This window comes from Macrobrachium nipponense, chromosome 10, assembly GCF_015104395.2.
Source record: "Macrobrachium nipponense isolate FS-2020 chromosome 10, ASM1510439v2, whole genome shotgun sequence".
In the NCBI taxonomy this organism is placed as follows: Eukaryota; Metazoa; Arthropoda; class Malacostraca; order Decapoda; family Palaemonidae; genus Macrobrachium; species Macrobrachium nipponense.
In genome coordinates this window covers 49,474,404-49,493,399 of record NC_087204.1, presented here as the reverse complement: position 1 = coordinate 49,493,399, position 18,996 = coordinate 49,474,404, and the positions used below count along the sequence as shown (strand labels likewise).

Genomic DNA, 18,996 nt, shown 5'->3' with positions numbered 1-18,996 from the left:
GGATAGGCACCCAGTGGTTCCCTCCCCCCTCTCTATGTTCGGTAGCGGCGGATAGACACCTGCCGGACTGAACTGGGGGGGGAAAGGGTAGGGGAGCCTCCCCCTGAGCGGCCAGTTAAGGACGGAGAAGTAGGGGGAGGAGGTCCCGAGCCCCCGAGACACATGACGAGTGAGAACACCAGTAGGGGGGAGCTCCCCACCAGTACCGTGAGTCACCCCCTCTCATGCAGACTCGGACGCTAGCTGTGAGAAACGAGTCATCACCCATCGACGTGGATGGCAATGTATGGAGGGGGAAATGGGGGGGACGGGTGGGGATCCCGTAACCGGGTGGCTCACCGCGATCGACCAGTGGTTTCTTCCCAGCCAGGTGATAAACACGAGGTGGGAAGAGCCGTCGGAACAACATCAATATCACTGATATATAAGGATTACTTATAATAAATCATCAAATAATAAAATTAAAACGATATCTTAAAGCTAGACTAACACGGGGAACACGAACCTAATCAATCAGAAGAATAGGCTAATCGCCGATCCGAAGAAAGGGATATGTTAGCCTATCTAAGCTCTAGTTCAAAGAAAATGGGAGTAGGCTAATCACCCACTCGACAATGGGGTATGAAAGCCTAACCTAACGGTAAAAATAGTGATAACAGGGTAAGCTAATCGCCATACCGAAGCATGGTGTATGTTAGCCCAACTAGTACCTACAATATTATTAATTGGTAATCAGGAACTAGAGAAGTAAGAGGGAACATCAGAATAATAAGATGATATAACTCTCAAAAACCATGACTGATAAAAAGTCCTAACAACGTAAGCGTAGCTAGACTAAGGTCCGAAACGTGCGGTCGGAGCGTGCCCCGTGGAGGCCTAACTAATAAGCTAACTGCATAAAAGATATAGAGACTATGTGTAAGTAACCATATCTAAAGTACTGTGAGAAGGGAAATCCCTCACAGTATGGAAGACCGAAAGAGAGAACCCGTACCGCCATGCGGTCGCGGGCATACCGGCCTATAAGGCTCCGAATATATATAAAAAAACACGAAGATCATCATAAAATGAGATCAGTAACCCCAACAGTACTTAACTTAGAAACAGAAGCTGAAGACATCTTGAAATAAAGGATAAATCCAGAATAAGCGAATACACAGCACAGAAAATTTTAACGTGTGATGGTAAAGCGCGCTATCGAAGGAATGACGTCTCAGGCGTCGGAGGCATTCACGGTAGTTAGTAGACGGGAGCTGTAGCACGGCTCCTCCGTAGTTCGGGGTTTTTGTCGAAGGAAGAAGCTAAATGGCAAGGGACCTCTGGTAGTGATTTCACTCGCTCCTTACTATACCGACACTTCTATTAGAGGTGAGCGAGCCATTTATCTTGCATATATATTTCTTTTTTTCTCTAGGATGAATAAGCAATATTTATTCTAAGAAATAGTATCCAAGGAAACCATTTCACAGGGCGACAGGTTAAGCCCAGAAAATGCTTACTTCTAGAGTTTGAACACTAAATATGATGCTAATCATGCTTCCTAAAAAAGGGATTTTGACAAAGGAAAAATCTATTTCTGGGGGAAGGCCTGTGTCGGCCGGTGAAATGTTCCTGTAGCACACATTTCTAGGTATAAATAGATGCTAAATATACCAGAGAAAAAGCTAAATGGAATGCTGAAGTTATTACCTTCAGCTCGCTCACCCATAGGGTGTCGGTATAAACACAAGGGCGAGTGGAAGCCACTACCACAGGTTTTCTGCCAATTAGAAGATTCCCCTTTTAAATGAAATTAAAGTTACTGCAATTTCATTTAAACGGTAGCTTAATACATTACCCACGAAAAAAGAAATAATAAATGGTTGGTAAAAATATAGTGTGTGAAGATTACATACATACAACACTGACTATGAGAGAGAGAGAGAGAGAGAGAGAGAGAGAGAGAGAGTTAGAGAGGAAAGAGGAGAGAAGAGAGAGAGAGAGAAAAAAGTACATTTTTTATTTAAAACTATTTAATTTACTCATAAAAGCATGAAAACTTATAAATTACATAAAAAAAATTGAAAAACACCTTTGCAGGGTTTCTCCAGGAATGTAAAATGTTGCGTTTGTTAAATACTCACGTATGAGATTCAGGGCTTCTGTAACACGGTTTTTTGGCAATAACTTTTTATCTATGCATTTCATAGATATAACGCTTATTCAGAATACACATTATATCTACACATAAATTTTGACTGTATTCTGCATTACTTAGGTTGAATAAATTTGATACTTATAATGTAAAAGTGACTTTTTTTGATGACGGGCCAACTTACTCAGAGATAAGGTTTCGAACGCACTCGTTACGTAACTTATGACAGCATTTCTTCCCTCTTTCTCAATGGATGATTGGCTACACATAACGTAGACTATACCTCTGGCAACAATGACAAAAATTTAAATACAAGCAAAGCAGTACACCTTTATGAACTCTGAATCCTCTCCATGATAATTGTCAATTAATGAACAAACCAACAAAAATATATTAATAATACAAAAACACTTAGATTATTAGTCTAACTCCCAAACTAAGTGTCCTAAGAAATATAATCTACTTTATAGGTCACAATCAGATTGACAAGATGTAGGGAATAGTTGGTGATTTTCAAAGACATAGTAGACAAGCTTGATTTGATAACTGCTGTATCCAATGTCAGCAATTTTTTATTTATCGGCTATCTACCTATTTACTAAAAAAAAAAAAAAAAAAATAGACGGTACCGTATTTTTTGGCTTTAAACCTTCACCAATAATTATCATCAGAATGATGACTTCATGAGGCTCCACCACTTTTGGCCTTGTTATAATTCAGGATAACAATGAAGGCTATCATGGACATTGTATTAGAAAATCTAACTTCTGGCTATATAAACATTTCTCTAGTAGTTGTAAGAAGTGCTAAATGATCCTCAGGGATCCCGCAGTTGGCCTAAACGTTTAAATTCATGTACAGTGGTACCTCGAGATCGAAAGGCTCAACTTATGAAAAACTCAAAGATACGAAAGCTAATACGAAAAATTTAACGGCTCTACATACGAAAAGTTTTCAAGATACAAAAGGTTTCTGTAAAGTCCGAGATTCGCCCGAACCACCGATAACAATTTTGAAACTCGAGCGCTGCCAACTGAGTAGACTCCCCACCATCCTCCTGCTCTCCCATTGGTTCCTGATGCTAGTCACCGCCATGAGATCCTTCTCTCCTATTGGTCAGCATCCCTCCCATGATGCATCTATGTACGTAGCGGCGTGCCTCGGCCACTCGGTAGCAGCATCGTTATCGTACGCACGCGGTATTCGTTCGGTCTAACAATTTCGTTTAGTAACGTAAATTCGTTAGTGGTTTCGTTGCAGTATACGTACTTTATCGTGTTGTGTGAAAATGATAATGGTTATGATACAATAAAGTTTTGTACATACTTACCCGGCAGATATATACTTAGCTATAGTCTCCAACGACCCGACAGAATTTCAAATCTCGCGGCACACGCAACAGATAGGTCAGGTGATCTGCCTTTCCCGCCGCTGGGTGGCGGGACTAGGAACCATTCCCGTTTTCTAATCAGATTTTCTCTTCCACCTGTCTCCTGAGGGGAGGCTGGGCGGACCATTAATCGTATATATCTGCCAGGTAAGTATGTACAAAACTTTATTGTATCATAACAATAAAATTTTTGTACATGCAACTTCCCTGGCAGATATAGTATACTTAGTTGATTGGCACCCTTGGTGGAGGGTAAGAGACAGCTAAATAAATATATAAAAACAGGAAACAACACATGTTGTAGGTTATAAAAACCTTGGTTCTTACCTGAATGGGCAGAAGACTTCATGGATACTGTCTATGAGTCTGGTTGCCTCAAGAGCTTTAGCGAGGTAGAGACCTATGACTGATAGCCCTTCTGGATCGTGTCAATGGGGGCTGACCCACTTACATGACAGAGCCTTCTATTGGATCGTGTCAATGGGGGCTGACCCACTTACATGACAGAGTCTTAACCTGTATCATATTAATGGGGACTAGCCCTCTTACATGACAGAGCTTTAGGTATTAATTAAAAAAAGGAGCACAACAGCCAATCCCGACCACCTGACCACACCTAACATTGTTAGAGCTAAGATTTGAAAGGGGTTAACTTCCAATACCCTCTTCCAATCAACCATAAAAAACACACCATAAAATGCTAAAATACATTAAATTAAACTAAACTAAATAGGATTAGCTTCAGCTCCCTGTCCCAGCACTGAATCCGCAGATACGTATGCTCCAAGTGAAAAGCACTTATCATATGTAACTCGCACGTCTCTCAAATAATGCGATGCGAACACTGAGTTACACCTCCAGTAAGTAGACTTGACAAGAGCCTGGAGAGACAAGGATTTGTGAAAAGCCAAAGAAGTCGCTATGGCTTTCACCTCATGCGCTTTCACTCTTAGGAGCTTGAGGTGCTTGTCATCACAGGATAGATGCGCCTCTTTAATAACATCCTTAATGAAGAAAGCTTGGGCGTTCTTTGAAATGGCTCTCTTCGGATCCCTGACCGAGCACCAGAGACTTTCCATAGTACCTCCTAGTTGTCTCTTCCTTTCAAGGTAGAATTTGAGGCTTCTGACCGGACACAGAGTCCTCTCCAATTCTCGCCCTGTAACCGTAGAAAGTCCTTTGACTTCGAAGCTTCTTGGCCATGGTTTGGAAGGGTTCTCATTTTTCGCCAAGAAAAGGGGTTTGAAGGAGCAAATTGCTGAGTCCTTCTTAAACCCAACTTTGCCTTCCAAAGCTTGTAGCTCGCTTACCCTTTTGGCTGTAGCGAGAGCGAAAAGGAACAAAGACTTTCTGGTTAGATCTCTAAAGGAAGCTGTATGAGGAGGTTCAAACTTGTTCAACATTAAGAATTTCAGAACCACATTCAAGTTCCAACTAGGGGTTGTAGAAGTCTTGGTTTTAGAGGTCTCAAAAGACCGAATAAGATCGTGAAGGTCTCTTGTTTTCTGAAATATTCAGACCTCTATGCCTGAAAACAGCGGCCAGCATACTTCTGTACCCTTTAATAGTAGGGACAGCAAGCTTACACTTCTCCCTCAAGTAAAGGAGGAAGTCGGCGATGTCTGTTACAGAGGTACTGGAAGAGGATACTTTCTGAGCCTTGCTCCATCTTCTAAACACCTTCCACTTCGACTGGTAGATGCGCAAGGTTGAGGATCTCCTGGCTCTTGCAATAGCCTTTGAAGCCTCGCATGAAAATCCTCTCGCTCTGACGAGTCCTTCGATAGTCTGAAGGCAGTCAGACTGAGAGCGGGGAGGTTCTTGTGGAATCTGTCAAAGTGGGGCTGTCTGAGAAGATCGCTCCTGAGTGGAAGCGACCTGGGAAAATCCATCATCCATTCCAGTACCTCTGTGAACCAATCTTGAGCTGGCCAGAAAGGGGCGATCAGCGTCAGTTTCGCTCCTTCTGAGGAGGCAAACTTCCTTACTACTTCCCCTACGATCTTGAATGGGGGAAAAGCATAACTGTCGATCCCCAACCAGTCCAGAAGAAGACCGTCTATTGCTACTGCCCTCGGATCTGAAATCAGGAACAATAATTCTCCAGTCTTGCATTCCAATGGGTTGCAAATAGATCTAGATTTGGCCTTCCACCCCAGAGGCTCCACAGCGTTTTCGCAAACTTCTGGAATGGAGGGAGTCCCATTCCTGTGGGGAAGGACTTGGTCTCTTCTGCTTAGAAGATCTGCTCTCACATTCCTTTCCCCTTCCACAAACCTGGTGGAGGTAGAGTGATGTTCCTTTCCTCCGACCCCCAGAGAAGCAACTCTTTTGCTGTCTCGCACAGGGAGAAGGAATGTGTTCCTCCTGCTTCATGATATAAGCCAGGGCTGTAGTTGTTGTCGGCGTTGACTTGAAGCACCGATCCTGTGACCTGCGACTCGAAGTGTATGAGAGCCCAGATGACAGCTGCCAACTCCTTTCTGTTGATGTGCCAGGACACCTGTTCTCCCCTCCAGGTGCCTGACACTTCTCTCGTGCTTAGCGTTGCTCCCCATCCCAACTCCGAGGCGTCTGAATACAACACTAGGCGAGGGCTCGGTAAATGAAGAGACAATCCTTGGTTTAGTTTCTGGGGGTCCAACCACCAACGAGATCCTCCTTTATCCTGTCCGTAAGATGGAAGGAGTCCGCCAGGTCTTAGGACTTCTGATCCCATTCTTTCTCCATCCCAGGTAAAACTGAACGAAAGGGGTCCTTAGGTGCAGCCTTCCTAAAAAAGGAAACGAACTGTTCCAGAGAGGAAAGGGTCCCCAGAAAGACTCATCCAGTCCCCTCGCGGAACAATTTTTCCTTTCTTTCTCTAGGAAGGCTGCCCCTTTCCTGCAAGCAGCAGCATTCTCTTCTTTCCTGGGATGGAAAGGCTTGAAAACCCCGAGAATCCATCAGAATCCCCCCACCCCAGATAGACAATGTTTTCCTGGGGGGATCAGTTGGGACTTTCTCGAGGTTTACTAAACAGTCCTAGGGACTGGGTCATTTCAAAGTGAGTGACAAGTCCTCCTCCAGACAGCGATCCTTTGACTGAGCACGTATTAACCAGTCGTCTAGATACAAGATCCTTACGCCCTCCAAGTGCAGCCAATGAGCTACATTCCTCAGTAGGGGCCCTGTGAACACTTGAGGGGCCTAGTCGAAAGTCCGAAGCACAAGCCCGAAACTGGAACACTCTTCCTTGAACCATGAACCTGAGGTACTTCCTGGAAGACGGATGAATTGGCACATGGAAATAAGTATCTTGAAGGTCCAGGGACAGCATCCACTCCCCCTCCCCTGGACGAAGAGCAGAAAGAACAGAGAAGTGTCTCATCGATAACTTCTTCTTTATCACGACGAAGATCAAAGCGCTGACGTCCAAAACTGGCCTCCACCCCCCTGAAGCTCGGCACCAGAAACAGCCGATTGTAAAAACCTGGTGAATGGAGCTCTGTCCGTACCGGTTCTATGCTTCTTTGTCCAGCATCTGTTCCACTGATTGAAGAAGACCTGACTCCGGACAGATCCTGTATCTTGCCGATAACTCCCTTGGAGTTGTTGTCAAGGGAGGCTTCTCCCTGAAGGGGATTAGGTAACCTTTTTCGAGGATAGAGAGGGACCAGACGTCTGCCCCTCTCTGTGCCCAGACTTTGGCAAAATTCAGCAGTCTGGCACCTACTGCAGTCTGGAGGACTCGCATTTCACTTGGATTTCCCGAAAGGTCGTCTAGAAGATCTTCCTTTCCTCTCGGGTCTTCAACTCCTGAGAGAGACTCTTGGTACAGAGCTCCCTCGAAAGGGCTGCTGAGAGGGTAACTTCTCTCTCTTGGTCACAGGGACTGCAGGTCTCAATCTTTTGGCCGATTGAGCAAGAAGATCCTGCATTGCCTTCTCCAATAAAGACCGAGAGATATCCTTCACTGTCTCTTGGGGGAAAAGGTGGCTCGACAGGGGAGAGTACAACAGAGAGGACCTCTGGAGAGGAGACACCGACTTCGTCAGGAAGGAGCTGTACACGGACCTCTTCTTCAATATGCCCGATCCAAAAAGAGAAGCAATCTCAGTAGAGCCGTCCATTACCGCTTTGTCTAGACAGGCCAGGACGCTAGTGAATTCCTCAATGCTGACGAAGTCGGGGTCCTGCGCCCTCTTGGCCAGAGCTCCAAGGGACTAATCCATAAAGTTGAAGACCTCCAAAGTGCGAAAAAGACCCTTGAGGAGATGGTCCGGCTCACACATCCCCCAAGTAGCCTTCACCGAAAGCAGAGAGCGCCTCCTGGACGAGTCGACGAGAGAAGACAAATCCGCATCTGCCGATGAGGGAAGTCCCAATCCCATCGGCTCCTTGGTATCATACCAAATCCCCGGCTTCACGGACAGCTTGGAAGGAGGGCAGGAAAGACAGTCTTACCAGCTTCTTTCTCGACTGAAGCCACTCCCCGACGCCCTTAAAAGCCTTCTTCATTGAAAGAGTAGGCCGCATCTTGACAAAGGAGGAGGATCTGAAGACTTGGTGCTTGAGAATGAAGATCCTGGAGAAGGAGGGTCAGCAGGACGAAGAGAATCTCCAAACTCCTGGAGAAGAAGAGTTGCGAGCCTCTTGTAATCCGAAACTCCAGCGTCCTTAGGGGATTCATCTTCAGAAACATCTTCCAAACCTGCAGCAGGAGAAGAGCGCTTCCTAGGGGAGGAACTCTTAGAAGGAGAGGCGCTTCTATCCACTGAAGAGCGCCTGGCAGGAGTAAGGCGCCTGCTGCTAGTCTGGCGCCTGTCAGGAGAGGCGCTTCTGTCCACTGGAGAGCGCCTGGCAGGAGTAAGGCGCCTGCTGCTAATCTGGCGCCTGTCAGGAGAGGCGCTTCTGTCCACTGGAGAGCGCCTGGTAGGAGTAAGACGCCTGCTGCTAATCTGGCGCCTGTCAGGAGAGGCGCTTCTGTCCACTGGAGCGTGCCTGGCAGGAGAAAGATGCCTGCTGCTAGCCTGGCGCCTATCAGGAGAGGCGCCTCTGTCTACTGGAGAGCGCCTGGCAGGAGTAAGGTGCTTGCTGCTAGTCTGGCGCCAGTCAGGAGTAGGACGAGTGCTACAGGAAGGCCTCTTGTAAGAAGAGGGGTGCTTGCTACAAGAAGAGCGCCTGACATGAGGAGAAGAGCGCCTTTGATGCATTGAGATCCTGGAAGGGGAGGAGCTTTCTTCCGACGGAGGGCGCCTGGACGAAACACGCCTACCTGGAGAAGAGCGCCTGCTAGGAGAGGATCGCCTGTCAAGAGTAGAGCGCCTACTCGAAGCAGAGAGCTTAACTGGAGAAGAGCGCCTGTCAGGAGAGGAGCGCCTGCTGCTGGAAGGGCGTATGCTTGAAGAAGGACGCTTACAAGAGTGCTTGGCGGGAAGAGAGACATCCTTCCTGCGTGAAGCATCCTTGGAAAAGGAGCCTACGAGAGCGGACAACTGTTCCTGGAGGCCTACTAGGAACCGCTTCGTAGACGCCTGAACTCCTTCCGGAGAGGACGCGGGGGATCTTCGAGCTCTCTTCTTATCTGATGGAGAATCCTCTGGAAAGCGCTCCGGGCTGGAATCCAAGGCGTCTCCTCTAGGCGATTTCCAGGCTCTCTTCGTGGCAGAACTTCAACCGCGCCTGGGTGAAGACGAATTGGAAGCTGAAAAACACTTCCTCAGGATGCCTTTACTGTGGCGATCCGAGGCAGCCTGGGACGCATCAACAGGACCTGCCGAAGGGACGCCTGACCGTTGGGGATGCTCTACATCCTCCTTACAGCTGTTGACATTCCTCCTCCCCTGGTCCTGGGAGTTTGGAAGAGGTCTAGGCCTAGGAGTAATGCGGAGCCGCTCAGACGACCCCTCCACTGCACTGGGGACACTGCACACATCACTGTCACTCTTACCTTTAGCTTCTTCCATCGCACGCAGTTGCGACTGCATCTTACGGATGGAGGCCTTCATAGCCGCCATCTCAGAAGACGAATCCTTAGGTTCGATGCAGGGAGAAGGGGCTGAAGCTAGAGTAGAAGCAGGAAAAACTACATTACGGTTAGGGTCTACTTCAGGATCGTAAGAACAAGACCTACTAGAGCTTCTAGCGGAAGCCTTCCTAGCTTTATCCTTCTCCAACTTTCTAATGTATGCAGTCAAAGTCTTCCATTCCTGTTCGGTCAAAACTCTCACATTCGACAGTGTTATTCAAAGCACATTCATTCCCCCGACACCTCATGCAAACAGTGTGAGGGTCTACCGAAGCTTTTGGTAGCCTCACCTTACACTCCTCTCTCACACACACTCTATACACAGGTGCAACATTAATCTCAGACATATTGAAAGAAAAATCCTATCCAAATCCAAAAACAGTCCACAAAAAGCGTATGCCAAGCCAAAGATCCAATACGTCACCAAAGGTCAATCCAATTAAGATCCTCAGCAAACGAGAAGAAATTCTAGCAGGAGGAACCAACAACAGATGTTGTCGGAACCGGCGACAGAGAAAATCTGATTAGAAAATGGGAATGGATCCTAATCCCGCCACCCAGCGGCGGGAAAGGCAGATCACCTGACCTACCTGTTGCGTGTGCCACGAGATTTGAAATTCTGTCGGGACGTCGGAGACTATAGCTAAGTATATATCTGCCAGGGAAGTTGCATGTACAAAAACTTTATTCTACTTATACGTAAATTACGTACAGTATATACGTAGTCATGGGTCCCAAGAAAATTTAAATTCACGGAAAGAAGCGAATGCTCTCTTTGGAGACAAAGATGGAGATTATCAAGAAGTATGAAGCTGGTATGCGATTGAGTGTGATCGCCAAGGAATACAGCCGAATCCGTCGACAATAGGCACCATCCTTAAGCAGAAGGAGTCATCAAGCAGCTACACCTTCCAAGGGCATCACCTATTTCGTCCAGCAAGAGGACCCACATGCACGACGAGATGGAACGGCTGCTTCTTGTCTGGATAAAAGACAAAGAAATCGCTGGCAAGACGATAACAGAGACGGCAATCTCCCACAATGTCAGCGCTATTTTGGGCGATTGATTGCCCAGGCGTAAGACGACGGAGGGGACGGACGGACTTTAACGCCACCCAGAGTTCAAGGCTTCGCATGGATGGTTCGAGAAATTTCGTAAACGGACTGGCATCCATTCGGTGGTCGACATGGGAGGCTGCCAGCTCGGACACGAAAGCGGCCGAAGTCTTTAAAAAATGCCTCGTCGGACGTACATCCGGAGGAAGAGAAGAAGCTACCCGGGCATAAGCCTATGAAAGACAGGCTTACGCTCGCACTTTGTTCCAATGCCAGTGGGGATGCAAGGTGAAGCCCCTACTGGTGTATCATTCTGAGACTCCTCGAGCCTTCAAGGCCCACAAAATGCTTAAGGAGAAGCCTCCAGTAATGTGGAGGGCTAATGCAAAAGCCTGGGTAACGAGGCTTTTGTTCACGGAGTGGGTAAATGTGTGTTTCGGCCTAACAGTGAAGAAATTCTTGGAAGAGAAGCGCCTCCCTCTGAAATGTCTGTTGGTGTTGGACAAGGCCCCTCCCCACCCTCCTGCCTCGAGGAAGATATCCTAGCGAGTATTCTTCATCAAGATTCTTTATCTTCCGCCTAACACCACCCCTCTCCTCCAGCCCATGGACCAGCAAGTGATATCGAACTTTAAGAAGCTGTACACGAAACATCTTTTCAAGAGATGTTTCGACATCACCGATACCACAAACCTCACCTTGCGTCAATTTTGGAAGGAGCATTTCGACATCATCATATGCATCCGACTCATCGACCAAGCTTGGCAGGAGGTTTCGAGGTGAACCTTGAATTCCTCGTGGAGGAAACTCTGGCCTGATTATCCGCCCGAGACTTCAAGGGATTCGATGTGAGTGAAGCTGGTGCTGCAGATTCAGAAACAGTTTGACGATCCTGAAACTGTTTTGCAACCAGATCTTGATGAGATCGTTGCACTCGGCAAGTCCATGGGGCTGGCGTCGACGAGGACGCATCAACGACCTTCTCGAGGAGCACCAAGAGGAGCTTACGACGGATGACCTGAAGGAGTTGGAGGCTGTGCAACATAATGTCGTTCAAGAGTTCTCTAGCAGCGGTGAGGAGGAGGGCGACCCTATGACAACGGCAGAAATTAAGGATGTTCTAGCCACTTTTCATAAAGTGCAATTGTTTATAGAAAAAAAAGACACCCCGTAAAGGCTCACACAGGTCGTATGCTGTGCAGTTCGATGACGTTTGCCTGAGTCGTTTTCAGGAACATTGTGAAAAGTAGGCAGAAGCAATCTTCCTGGATAGTGATTTTTTAAAAAGGCCTTTAGCATTAGCTGGAGTAAGCAAAAAGGAAGAACCAAGTGATAAAAAACAGAAAGTTGAAAGTGGTGATAAAGTTGAAATTTTGTAACAAAAAAAAAAAAAAAAAAAAAAAAAAAAAAAAAAAAAAAAAAAAAAACCCTACGTAAAGTATAAAAAAGTAAAAAAAAATGTAAAAATTAAAAAAAAGAACAATTTTTTATTTTTATTTTAGTTTTTTGTAAAGTTAAGTGTTACAGTTTCGTTAATGTATTTCGTAAATTTTAGTTTAGTTTTCCATACATTTTTTTATGTGTTTCGTAAAGTTAAGTGTACGTACGTATCTGCCGTTTGTCCTCCTCCTCTGCCCCCACTTTCGGAGATAGCCTCACTCGAAAGGTAAGCTTCCACATTTTACTACATACGTACAGTATTTCTTGTATACCATGTACACTAATACACTTTATTTACAGGTAATTAGCATTATGTTATTAAGCTAGGTATTGAATGGTCCAATTTGTTGTAGTATTTCATTATTTATAAGTCAATTTAGCTTTATTATGAAATTTACTGGGGTGTTTTTGGAGGGCTTGGAATGGATTAGCCATTTTACATGTAAAATGTGGTCCAAGATACGAAAACCTCATGATACGAAGGGCGCCTCGGAACGGATTAATTTCGTATCTCGAGGTACCACTGTATATTGCTGCTATTACTAATTTTGCGGCACTACTGCTACAGTAGTATTACTACGCTAGCACAGATACCCCACCCACATCTATGTATTGTTGCGCCATTCATAAAGTCTTTATATCCAACATGGTCGTACAGACTAAAGAAGAAGAAAAAAAATTATATCATATCGGATGATCCGTTGGTCTGCTGGAGATTTTAGCACACATAAGTTTGTATTTACTTTGGATAAAAATCTTATTTTAACAAATATAGTTATATAAAGACTGTTTACATACAATCTCTCTCTTTCTCTCTCTCTCTTGGTGGCATAGTGAATAATGTAGTTAATGGAAATGTTCAAAATCCTGAATGACATTACAAGTATTATAATCACCTTACGCTAAATATAAATCAGACCATAAACATTGGATTTAAACTAGAAACTGAATAATTACCTATTCAGGCTATAGTAAGTATGGCCATGGGCTTTCTCTTGACTGTATAAAGTTGCAAGTCGTAAGACAAATGCAGTTTTACAACCACAGGGACAATTCCAAATCCTGTTAGCCATTCTTGACTACTATGGGTTTCAGAGCCAATGGAATATAAGGTGAATGGGTTTCTGTCTGGTGGATGGGCGGGGCAACATTTCGTAAAACGATGTTTACTTTGCTTATGTAATGAATGTTTTTCAACTCTTGGCTCGCAATCATTGGCCATGGCGTCGGCTAGATCATTTTTACTCTATAAAAATTAAAACTATCGGGTTTAGGTTATTGATAATGCTGACAAAATTTGTGTGTACAGTTAGTAAAATATACAGTCAATTTTCAGCTACATCCGATGCTTTGATAAGGAGCAAAATCCAAAAAACCGTGTTACAGAGGCCCTGAATTTCATAGTAGGTTCCAGTGAAAAGTTTGTGCTATTGTGAATTCGCACAACTCAAATCTCGTAAGATTGAGTTATTACTGTATAACCTTCTGAATTGGGGGAGGGGTCATATATGCCATCAAAAACTTGAACTAAAATAAATAAATTTCTATCCTTAGTTGATTTAATGAATTGTGTAAAGCAGAAGCATCATGGCCTACTAACATTATATATAAAACATTTGAGCAGGCATAAACTGTATAGTAATTATATTATGAGTTACAGGGTTTGAAACAAACAAGTGTTTTTAATATTTTCTATACATGTTCAAATAATCCTGTTAAGCGGAACAAATTTTTTATTTTAATCTTATGCAAACCCATTTACTTTATAAAAGCACATATTTAAGTACAGTGCTACATAAACAAATTTTCACACACTCCACACCAGAGATACTTCAGTTCCAGATGACAGTCAATATATGTAGGCTTCAGAGGCTTTATTAGATAGACTAAGGTAAACTGTGTGACGACAGTTTGCAGGGCAATGGTTTGTTTCCACAGGAACAAACAAATGTATGGGAGGGTATAAAATATGCAATTTAATGAAGTAACATCACATGAATAAAATAATTTGATAAGAATTCTTGACAGTATATCATTCATACAACTGTGTTTAGTATTACTACTGTATTTAATGGTTCACCACTGGGAAATTTCTTCTTGAATGAAATATGAAAATTGAAGCCACGTGAGGGTGATAAGTAAAGACAGCTTACGTGGGTAGAGATTAAAGGGAATAGATTAATGTTAAAAAGACAAACAGGCTGAAGGGATCCTTTAGTGTTGCTAAACGGTACCTCTTTACAAGCAAGTATGAGTTGCTGGCAAAAGAATTCTTTATAGTACATATATAAAACTATGATGACAGATGAGCATGCAATTTAAAAGCAAAGTAGCACAACACACAAACTTTTTGTTTACAAAGAATACAAATGTGATTTTCTTTTAAAGAAACACAGGACTACCAAGGCAGTTATCTCTTTCTTTCACGTAAATTATTGCTCTCATTGATGAAATATTTAAAATAATTTGTATTTCAGTATGAACACTAGTTACTGTATTTTTCAAAGCTATTTACAAAAAGTTAGTACAGTACATGGAAGTTTCACAAAAGTAGTAATCTTTGACTAAAGTTCAAATAAGCTCTATTGAAAACGATGGCACCATACTTACTGTCTTCAAATATATATCCGGGTTGTACCTTAACATTCTCCAACAACTGAGCTAACCATGAACGAAGCATGTACTGTATTCACAATAATCAAACTGAGAATATTGGTAAGAAGCAGGAGGCCATAGTAAGACATTTTCAAGGATATAAATTACTCAAGTAACAACTCTTCATACACGGTAGTAAGAATATTGTTCTCTGTTTCTCTTGAAAGAAGTACAAACTTGAACTAGTTCAACAATCCAACAGCTGCAGCTACTACAACCTGTCAAGTAGGAAGATTACCATTTCACAAAACCATCTTGTATTCAGACCATTTTTTTTTAAAAAGGTATTTAACCCCCTCTTACGCCGCCACTGGACGTATTTTACATCGACATTCTTTTTTGTCTCCGTGTGCCGACTGGACGTATTTTACGTCGACTTACAAAAGTTTTTTTTTTAAATTCGCGGAAAAATACTTATAGGCCTACCAGCCTAAAAACTTTTGAATCACACGCCTTGGGGGATGCTGGGATGTTCACAGATCAAGGTGTTGTTTTGTTTACAATTGTTACGCAGGCGTGCAAGCACGAATTTTCTTTCTTGCCGCACTAAAAAGTTATCTGTGACACATCTCGGAAATTATTTCATCACTTTGACATAATTTTTGTACCATTGTAAATTAGCCGTTACATGAAGTATTATATATGAAAATGTGCGCATTTTTATGTAGAATACAACAATAAAATACTCATGATTGTAGCTTTTATCAGTTTTGAGATATTTTCATATAATAACGATAATTGCCAAAATTTCACCTTCGGTCAACTTTGACTACCGAAATGGTCAAAAAACGCAATTGTAAGCTAAAAACTCTTATATTTTAGTAATATTCAATCATTTACCTTAATTTTGCAACTAATTGGAAGTCTCTAGCACAATATTTCGATTTATGGTGAATTTATGAAAAAACTTTTTCCTTACGTCCGCGCGGTAACTCTTCCGAAAAAAATCATACATGCGATTGTGGTAATGTTTGCACCATTTTAAAATTAGCCATTATATAAAGTTTTATATATGGAAATGTGCGCAATTTCATCCACAATACAACTAAAAAACAACCCATGGTTGTAGCTTTTATCATTTTTGAGATATTTTCATATAAATAACGATAATTGCCAAAATTTCAACCTTCGGTCAACTTTGACTCTACCGAAATGGTCAAAAAACGCAAATTGTAAGCTAAAACGCTTATATTCTAGTAATATTCAACCATTTACCTTCATTTTTCAACAAATTGGAAGTCTCTTGCACAATATTTCGATTTATGGTGAATTTATGAAAAAAATAACATTTTCTTTACGTCCGCGCGGTAACTCTTCCGAAAAAATCATACGTGCGATTGTGGTAATGTTTGCACCATTTTAAATTAGCTGTTACATAAAGTTTTATATATGAAAATGTGTGCAATTCCTGTAGAATACAACAAAAATAAATTGAAGGTTGTAGCTTTTCTCATTTTTTAAATATTTGCATATAAATCACGGATAAATAGAAAAAAAACCACGTTCGGTCAACTTTGACTCTACCGAAATGTCGAAAAACGCAATTGTAAGCTAAAACTCTTACAGTCTAGTAATATTCAGTTATTTATCTTCATCTTGAAACAAATTCGAAGTCTTTTATTTAGCAAAATATTTAGATTTATGGTGAATTTAAAAAAAAATCTTTCCTTCCCTCCGCGCGCGGATTCTCCGCCACAAATCTCCGAAAAGCGTACGTCCCATTCTTGGAATATTTGCTCCGTTTCATATTAGGCATTTCATAGAGTTTTATATATGAAATGTGCGCAATTTCATGTAGAATAAAACGAAAAATATTTGAAGGTTGTAGCTTTTCTTATTTCCGAAATAATTGCATATAAAAAAAATATATATATAAAAAAAATTTGACATTCGGTCAACTTTAACTCGTCAGATATGGTCGAAAACTGCAATTGTAAGCTAATACTCTTACAGTATAGTAATATTCAATCATTTGTCTTCATTTTGAAAGAAATTGGAAGTCCTCTAGGACAATATTTAGATTTATGGTGAATTTTTTGAAAAAATATTTGTTTACGTCCGCGCGTTACGAATTCATGCAATATTTTGTGATAATATTTTCTCTGTGTTGCTTTTATCATTTTACAATGTGTTTTATATACCTCCCAAAAATGATCGCAATTTAGTGTACATTACAACGAAAAAAAAGTAACTTGTTACCTTTAACCGTTTTGCGCACAGCGCGATTTGAATACAATTATATATGAAATTTTGTTTTGTGCTATCATATTGCATTATTTATATATGATAATGATAATATTTTTCATTTCTGATGGGTGCATACTAAACTTCAGCCAATGACAAAAAAAAAGGAGCCAAAAATGAACTTTTAATCTTGAAAACTAAGCGCGCTGAGATTTTTTGAAAAAAAATATTTTTTTCCGCTTCCGCGCTCGCTCTGAAACACCTCCGGCACACGGAGACAATTTTTTTTTACCGCTTCGGCGTAAGAGGGTTAAACTATCACAATTTTGAAAAGCAAATTGTATTTTTCCTAACTATACAAACCTGAGATCATTTACAATAGGAATTACTTAAGGTGTAGCCTGGACACAGCCGCTGAAATCTTTAAACAAGGCGGTCCAGTAGTTAACTACGAGTCTGGTCGTGGTAGTCCCTCCGACTGGGAAGTAACATCTCAATTGTTTAAAGTAAATTGTATTTTTCCTAACTATACAAACCTGAGCTCCTTTACATAAGGATTAACTTTCAGCAAAGGCTGGAATCCGGTCGTAAGAAAATAACAACAAGGTAGTTAGGCAGTAACTGCGTCTCACCCGACTGGACGTAAACATTCCATTTTGTTTTAGCCCCAGAAACAGAATTGAGGGGTGGCATTGAGGTTGACGGGCCTAATATTTAAAGGAAAAGGCCTCAGGTTTGTATAGTTAGGAAAATACAATTTACTTTAAAAAATTGTGTGATCTGTTCCCACATGTTATACAAACCATCGGTCCTTTACATAAGGATGTCTCACTGATTGATGGGAGGAATCTGAGTCATGTGGACAGACTGGTGTTCGCCCAACCTAGGTTCCCTCTCCAGTTGTAAGAGCAAGGGGGGGAACCTAGCCCCTGCCCGATTGATCAGTGTGAGAACTGCAAGACCAATGGTCAGACATCTGGACCTATTCATAAGAAGGAGGCAAGCGTGCCCTCATATGAATAGCAAACAAGAACTTAAAGTCAGAAGCAAGAAGACAAATATACATTGTCGACTTTGTCTCATGCTAGTGTCCACTTCCCCCCTTGATAGGAAAGGGACAGATTATACGCCTTATATACCCTAACGAAAGGGCAAGAATGGAGCTCAGTCATATAGCTTACCTGCATTGACCGCCCTTTCCGGCATATGAAGACCGCCGCTCTCTGCCTATGGAGGAGAGCAGAACGAAGAGGGAAGAGAAGCCAATCCCATTCTCATTCCAACCCGTTCTTGTGGTCACACAAGGCGGGATGTGAACTTGTCCAGATAAAGGAGCTGAGCAAGCCATACAACCTGTGGAGCAACCACCATAGGTCCTGAGGAAAAGTGTCCAAGGACCCAAGGGCTATGTCCCAAAGGTAGGAGGAGGTGGACAGTCCCTGCCTTTCATATCTGCAATACCAACAAGTTCCTGCGAAACGTAAAGGTACGACCAAAGATGCTCTGACTTCGTGGGTTGTCGAAGGAAAGTACCTGTGTTGAAACTCCCTTCGGAGGGGTACACTTCCCTAATCATCTCACGAAGCCAGAAAGAACGCATTCTTGTCACCCTGGTGCTAACGAAGAGGAATCCCCCTTAAGTCTGTGGGGATGAGCTCACATTCGATAGTGTCTTACACTCTAATGGTACAAAGTACCATCTGTCTTGCTAGTTGCTACTGAAGACCTCTGGGGAGGGAATTGTAAGGACTCAAATGTATCGTCAGGGACCAAAAGATTCTGAGTCTCCGCCACGAAATTCGGAATGAAACAGAGCGTATTCAATCCCCGTCCCCTCAAGTGTTTCACACCCTTGAAGAGGTCGTGAAGTTCGCTCACCCTCTCGCCGCTGCTAGGTTTAGCAGAAAGATGGTCTTGATGGTCAGATCCCGATCTGAAGACTCTCAGAGAGGCTCGTAGTTTTGCAAGTCAACTCCTAAGACGAGACGTCACATCCCACTCTGGGGCCGGAGCTCCCTGGAGGGGAGCTAAGACCTCTTGAAGCTCCTCATCAGAGGGACATCTCCATCGAAGAGGTATGGAGACCTCCAATCCTTGCAGTTTCGGGCCAATGGCCAGGGCCGACCT

The 18,996-nt window shown here is 42.9% G+C and overlaps 1 protein-coding gene across 1 annotated transcript in view; it reads right to left on the bottom strand.

Annotated features, from left to right (window-relative positions):
• Positions 1 to 18,996, bottom strand: part of LOC135223608 (lipase 3-like) — a 211,913-nt gene that overhangs the window by 171,630 nt on the left and 21,287 nt on the right. The window contains exon 2 of the mRNA XM_064262196.1: positions 14,641 to 14,903. Coding sequence (XP_064118266.1) covers positions 14,641 to 14,710 — 70 coding nt within the window. The 5' untranslated portion in view covers positions 14,711 to 14,903. The remainder of the gene's footprint in view (positions 1 to 14,640; positions 14,904 to 18,996) is intronic.